A 7,500-nucleotide genomic window follows, 5' to 3' on the forward strand; every position below is an offset into this window, starting at 1 on the left:
GAGACGGAAAAGAAGCAAGAGAAGGAGAGAAGCAAAAGAAGCAGCTATTCCATTCCAAAGGCTTTCTGTCTCCTTGTTATATTTGATCTTTGGAGTGTGAGAGAGTGAATCCTTTAACGTTGTGAGACTCGTGAAGCGTTGCAGACACTCTTTGCCTCGATAAGCTGACTGACTGTAGTGCTCAAAGTGTTTGTCGTAAGGTTTTCTCGTAAGGTTTTCTCGTCCCAGCAATCGACTCTTTTATATTCTTCACCTTGCTCTCTGTGGCTTTTAACCTTTTAGCTGTTGTGATTATCCTTCCTTACTCTTCCTTAACACTATAGACATTGTTTGCATTAAGACACTGAAGAGGAAAAATTGATAAAGAAAAAGATGATTAGTTTTGTATTTTTTATGTAAGATGTACGAAAGTAGTGTCTGGTGATCTGAAGGGATAAGTTTTATTGTCCAGCAGGGAATGGAGTTAGAGTAATAGTTAACCACCTCAGCACCAGGACGCCTTTCCTTATTCATTCTGCTTACTATTTGGTGATTTTATACAGCTTCATAAATTCATGTGTGGGCGACGGGGTGGATTAAAATAGTGAAGTCTCTGGCCATTAATCTTCTGACTTCCATAGACCCTTCCTAATGTCAATAAAATGGTCTAATCGTACACAAATCTCAAAGTAAAAATGTGCCCCGGTATTGAAGCGATAAGTAAGAAGAAAAACACGTAAGGACACCTCATAAAGCATAAGAAAACAAAGGAAACACCAAGAAATCCCCAAACCTACACGTAAAACTGCCCTATCTTTTAAGTAGTAACCAAAATTACGTGTATTACTAAAGGCGAAGACGAACCAATGAACCACAAAGCCTTTAACATGATCCAACGATGTCTATTGCGCATTGAAGACAACACGTACAGCAAAACCATTCACGCCGTTATCGGTCTGAACTAACAGTGAATAATTCTGTATGTGGCTTCAGTCTTGCTAACGGAGATGTGTCTTTGTGTATTCTCTGCAGAAAGTAAAGCTGGTAGCCATTCATTAGTACTAAACGTGTCTGGTGCTGGCCACGAGTTACCCTTTGCCTTAGTCTGAAGTGCAGCTATCATTTACTGGAGGAGGAGCAGAAGGAGGAGGAGGAGGAGGAGGAGGAGGAGGAGGAGGAGGAGGAGTAGAGGAGGAGGAGGAGTCTGAGGTGCATCTATCATTTACAGGAGGAGGAGGAGAAGGAGAAGGAGAAGGAGGAGGTAGAAGAAATAGTAGAGGACGTGTTTGGTGTTGCCCATTCTTTGTATTAGTCTGAGGTGCATCTATCATTTACAGGAGGAGGAGGAGGAGGAGGAGGAGGAGGACAAGGAGGAGGAAGAGGAAGAGGTAGTAGAGGACGAGGAAGAGGAAGGGGATTGCTAAGGATTACAAAGGCTTACAAGCAGAGACGGATCTTCATGTCATTGCTATGCTGTTTGATTCAACTGCTCCACGCTACATGCTCGAATTACTCAAAGGACACTACAGTACAAGGTTCACCCCCCTCCACTTCTTCCTCCACATCCCCGTCCACCTCTCCTTCTACCTCTCCCTCCACTGCAAGCTTGAGGCAAATGGAGCGATGCCACGAAGGAATTCCAAGCAACAGCAGCTCTTGAGACTGTTTGGGAGTGACAGGATAGAACAAAGGAAGGCTCATCCCCACCCACCTCTCCTCCTAGTTCAAGCTGACCAGGAAATAAAAGAAATGGTACCATGTATAGAAAAACCAGGTGGAATTTTTAGAGGACAGGTTGAAAGTGTTGAAGCGCACGTCTGTTTGTGTTTGTAGAGGAGAGTGTGAGTACGTGACAGCTGTAATGTCCCTTTGACACTGCAGAAGAGGAGGAGGAGGAGGAGGAGGAGGAGGAGGAGGAGGAGGAGGAGGAGGATAGGAGGACCAGTAGGAGGAAAGGAGGGTATAATAGTAGCTATCTGCCGAGAGTAGAAACGGAGGAGAAGGAGGAGGAGGAGGAGGAGGGAAGAAGGAGAATGATGAGGATATGATAGTGGGATCAGGGAAGGAAGAAGAGGAGAAGACGGAGGAAGAGGAGGAGAAGAAGGATGTAATAGTAGAGATCAGGGAAGGAGGAAGAGGAACAGACAGCAACACCAGGAGAAGCAGCAGCGGGAGGCGGTGAAAGGGGGCGAAGGAAGCGGTGAAGGAGGAGGAGGAGGAGGAGGAGGAGGAGGAGGAGGAGGAGGAGGAGGAGGAGGAGGAGGAGGAGGAGGAGGAGGAGCGATGCAGATTCAACAGAGCCGCAGCGGATTCCCAGCTTGGCACCTTAATGTAGTCATGACCTGGACGCAGCAGCAGCAGCAGCAGCAGGAGGATCCTCGCCTACACCTAATGGCCACGCTGTCATTAACTCTGCCTTAATCTCACGCACACCATCACCGCCTCTGCCATTCACCGTGTGCCGCGCTTGCCTGGCTGCCGGGGCGAGAGGGCGGGGCAGGGCGGAGTGCATGGGAGGGATGCAGCCAGGGAGGAATGAAATCGGGGTAATAGTTGATAAGAAAAGGAAAAAGAAAAAAAAAAAAACTTAACCCCTTGAATACTGGGACACATTTTTACCTTGAGACTTGTGTACGATTAGACTGTTTTATTGACATCAGGAAGGATCTATGGAGGTCAGAAGATTAATGGTCATAATCCTCACTATATTAATCCCCCCACATAAGTTTCTGAAATTGTATAAAATCACCAAATAGTAACCAGAATGAATATGGAAACTTGCCATGGTACTGAAGGGATTACGAGCACCCCAGAAAAACTGTAGAAAGAACTGGCAAGGAAGGATAGAAGTGGATTAGGAGTATAAGGACGAGCGTAACGTGATGTGGCGGTGGATTAGGTGGAGGCAACGAGGGGGATCGGAAAGAAAGTATCAGGAAAAAGTAACAGAAAAAGAAACAATTTTTACTAAGAAATAAAGTAACAATGGCAAAAACTCACACAACTAATTTCATGTACAATCGGTAGCGAGGCAGTGTGGTTGTGTTGAGAGGATGTAAGGTGTATCTTGAGGTGCTGTAGTGATGCAACAGGTATAGCACGGGTTAATAGAGAATGGAAGTGTATTTAGGGTGTATCTGAGGCGTGACATGTAGGCTTGAGATCGTTGAGTTAGCATGACAAGGTTTAGTAAAGTGTGAAACTGTGTACGGGGCATGTTAGACAGACAAGCAGGCAGGCGGGAGAACATTGACGGCACGTGGAAAGCCTGAATCTAGACAGGGAGTGTATTTGGAGTGTGCGTTTGAAGTGTCGTTAGCGATGTTAGTCTCGGCAGATCGTTGAGTGGGCGTAGCAGGGCCGGGTAAGGACTGGACGTTCATTTAGAAGCGAGTATTGAATGTAAGTAATGGACGGAAAGGTACTGACGGGTGTGGCGAAGCTTAGTAGAGACTAATACTGTATGTGGGATGTGAGAGAGCGGCAGGAAGGTTTCGAGAAGGTGAGATGGAACATGGCAGGGATTATCAAGGGCAACGACTGGTTTGGAGGGGTATGGCAGGCGTGGTAGGGATTAGCAAAGGTGAGATAGGGTGAGACAGGGTGGGGTAGGGAGGTCATTGGAGGGTTGGGACAGTTTGGCAGGGCTCGGCAGGATCAGAGAGGGTATTGAAGAGGTATGGTAGTTGTGAAAGGGTCTGTAAAGGTAGGGAGGGTGATGGAGGGGTGAGACAGTCGCAGCAGGTGTTAGCAATAGCAGGCAGGGTGTTGAAGGAGTTTGGTAGTTGTGACAGGGCTTAACAAGGGCAGGATAGGTGTTGCAGGGGTTTGGCATGGTTGGCAGGGGTTAGCAGGAGCAGGAAGGGTATTATAGGGATATAATACTTGTGACAGGGGCTAAGGAAAGGAAGGAAGGGTATTGGAGGAGCGTGGTAGGGTTTAATAAGAGCAGGGAGAGTGTTGAAGGAGCGTGGCAGGGTTTGGTAAGGGCAGGGAGGCTCAAGGAGTGTCTGGGGAGCGTGGCTGGTTCCTTACGTACCTTTGCATGGACAGAATCCCTTGCACACCATCCTGACGGCGGTGTTGTGAAGGCAGTTGTGGCGGTCGATGCGGCACAGTGAGGAGTAGGTGCGGTTGTCTGAGCCACACAGGAACACGGGCTTCAGTACCGGACACACGGTGCACTGCCTGCAACACACGCCGACACCACAGTTAGATCAGGACAGGAAAGGGAATACAAGTGTAGGCTGGGCTTCCTCACTCGGGGCAATGGTTTCCTAGTGGGTGGGCTTTGAGATAAGAGGTACCCCAAAAAGTATCCCCTTTAGCCCAGAAATTCCCGGGAAAAGACCACATGGTATAAACAGAAAAAAATAAAAAGGCAAGCCACGTGTATGTTCTTCGTGTTTCTTGGTCTTACTTAGGAGTGTAAGTGATTTTCTAACCCCTTCAGTACTGGGACGCGTTCTATTTTTTTATTCTTACTATTTGGTGATTTTACGCAGTTTCAGATCCTTCTGTGGGTATTAGAATAGTGAAGACTCTGGCCATTAACCTTCTGACCTCCATAGACTCTTCCTAATGTAAATAAAATTGTCTAATCACACCAAAAATTCTTGATGGAAATGCGTTCCAGTACTGAAGAGGTTAAGAATGCTGTGTGTTTAAAGACTGGAGAGTATACGAATACATGACAGACATCACAGTTTGTTATTAGGGAATCGAATGCTGTGAAAGGAAAGGGGAAATAAATGACACGAACAGTGGTGATTATTTCTTTAGCAGTAGAAAAAGAAGAAAAAGAAGAAAAAGAAAAAGAAAAAGAAAAGAAGAAGAAGAAGGAGAAGAAGAAGAAGAAGAAGAAGAAGAAAAAAAATAATAATAATAATAATAATAATAATAATAATAATAATAATAATAAGAAGAAGAAGAAGAAGAAGAAGAAGAAGAAGGAAAAGAAGAAGAAAAGAAAAAGGAAAAAAGAAAAAGAAGAAAAAGAAAATGACAAGTAGAAGAAAAATAAGAAGAAGAAAAAGCAGAAACAGAGACAGCAGCAACAGAAGACGACGAGTAGAAGCAGAAGCAGAAGCAGAAGCAGAAGCAGGAGAAGACGACGAGCAGAAGGAGAGGCGTCATTAGTTTCAGAGGAGGCTGTGACGTGAGCTACACACGACACACGGGAGACGCGAGGAGGAGAAATACTGAGCAGAACACTGGGACCGTTTAGACGAGAGGAACACTGGTGGTGGTGGTGGTGGTGGTGGTGGTGGTGGTGGACGGAAAGAGTTAGTAAAAGAAATAAAGAAAGTTATTAAAAAGCCAAAAATGTGACACGAAAACAAAGAAAAGGTATGAAAATATAATGTACGTAGGTAACAAGGTCAGAGAGAGAGAGAGAGAGAGAGAGAGAGAGAGAGAGAGAGAGAGAGAGAGAGAGAGAGAGAGAGAGAACACAAGTAATAAAAACACAAAGAAAAAGAAGAATTAAGGGCTTCCAGCACAATGAAGGAAGACAAATATTAGAAGACGCGTTGGAGACGAGAGAAAACAAGACAGACAAAATGAGAACACAAAGAAGAAACGAAGGAGAAGAAGAAGAAAAAGAACAAATAAGAGAAATCTAAAAGAACACACGTCGACCATTCAGACAAAGGTAAAATTGAAGATAATGATGATGAAAGACCGGGAAAAGAAAATGGGAAGCGAAATAAACAGGAACAAAGAAAATGAAAAGGAAAGAAGGACAATGAGAAGAAGAAAAATGAGAGAGAAAAGAGAGAAATACTGAAGAATACTCAAAAATCAAAAGCATTGCAGGTAACTCAGGTAAAAAGATGAGGAAGAGTGAGGAATGAGAAAACAGAAGTAGGAAATAATGAAGTAGAAATTATATCAGGGAAATTAGACAATGTAAACAGTAATGAGAGAAAAATGATGTGAGATTTACTAGTAATGAAGTGAAACAATGCAAATATTAGAGACTTTAGAGGTGAGGAAATGTAAAGAGTAAGAACACAGACGAGAAATAAAGAAAGGAAACGTAAGAATAAGAACACAGAAGAAAAAAATAAAATAGAAGTAGAAGAATTGTGATAGAAATGAGAGAAAAAATAAATGATAGCAACTTAGAGATAAAATGACGAAGAAGATAGAAATAAATAAATACGAATATGAGAAAAAGAAAAAAAATAAATAGGGAATAAGAAAATAGAAAGACAGACAAAAAGTATAAAAAAAAGTTATAGATAGGAATTAACGTATAGAAAAAAAACAGTTTAGTAAAAAAGAAAAAAAATACAAACACGAAGAGGAAGAAGAAAGAAAAAAAAAACGGAGTAAGAAATAACAGAATGACAATAGAAAACAATAAAGTGATACAAATAAAAGAAAACAAAAAACACACAAATGAAATGCTTGAAAGGACAAAATTGTAAACACGAACGCGCAACAAGAAAGAGGAAAGAGGAAAGGAAAAATAAAACTAAGAAGAAAGAGAAGAAAGAAAGGAGGAAAAATACGTTGAAGAAAAAGGAAAGAAAGGAAAAAGAAAATGAAGAAAAGAAAAAAGGAAGAAGAAACGAAAAGAAAGAGGAAAGAGAGAAAACGAACACAGAGGAAGGAGAAAGAGAAAAGAAAACGAAGAAGAAAGAAAATAAAACGAAGAAAAGGAGAGAGAAAGGGAAAAGTAAACGAAGGAGAAAAGAAAGGAAAAGAAACTAACAAAAAAGAGGAAAGAGAAAGGAAAAGTAAACGGAGAAAGAGGAAAAGATTAGGAAAAGAAACTAACAAGAAAGAGAAAAGAAAAGGAAAAGAAACTAAGAAAGAGGAAAGAGAAAAGGAAAAGAAAAGGAAGAAGAAAGAGAAAAGGAAAATAAAACGAAGAAGGAACTGAAAAGCGAAATAAAGAAAGAGAGAGAGAAAGAGAGAGAGAGAGAGAGAGAGAGAGAGAGAGAGAGAGAGAGAGAGAGAGAGAGAGAGAGAGAGAGAAAGGGAAAAGAAAACGAGGGTAAGGGATGAATATATAAGACACAGAGGAATAAAAAAAAAAAAAAAAAACTGATGGCGCGTAGAAAGTGACACAAATCGGGAATGTAGAAGACGGAACGAATCGATTAAGCGTCGCGGCGTGAGTTACGGGACGCCCCATTACGATGACGGATAGCGCTCGGTGACGCCTTCCCCTCATAAATACCGCTGAGCACTGGCCACGACGGCACCGCTGGGGGAGGGACGGGATGATGTGACTAAAAGGTGACTGACGGCTTGTGACTAAATGGTGATTGGCTCGTGTGACTGACAGGTGATGGGCTGACGTGACTAATGGCTGACGGGTTGATGTGACGAAAATATGACGGACTGACGTGAAATAAAGACAGGATGACGTGACAGAGAGGTGACAGGCTGACGTGACTAACAGGTAACGGGTTGGCATGACAAAAAAAATGACTGACAGGTTTGCTGACGTGACAAAAACATGACGTGACAGAAAATGATGGACAGGCCGACGTGACAAAAGCGATA

The 7,500-nt window shown here is 42.9% G+C and overlaps 1 protein-coding gene across 1 annotated transcript in view; it reads right to left on the minus strand.

The window, feature by feature from the left end:
* The window catches only part of LOC123499608 (proteoglycan Cow-like), a 200,083-nt gene that overhangs the window by 34,904 nt on the left and 157,679 nt on the right, over positions 1-7,500 (minus strand). The window contains exon 5 of the mRNA XM_045247889.1: positions 4,019-4,167. Within this exon, the coding sequence (XP_045103824.1) occupies positions 4,019-4,167 (149 nt within the window). The remainder of the gene's footprint in view (positions 1-4,018; positions 4,168-7,500) is intronic.

This window comes from Portunus trituberculatus, chromosome 50 (genome assembly GCF_017591435.1).
Source record: "Portunus trituberculatus isolate SZX2019 chromosome 50, ASM1759143v1, whole genome shotgun sequence".
NCBI lineage: Eukaryota > Metazoa > Arthropoda > Malacostraca > Decapoda > Portunidae > Portunus > Portunus trituberculatus.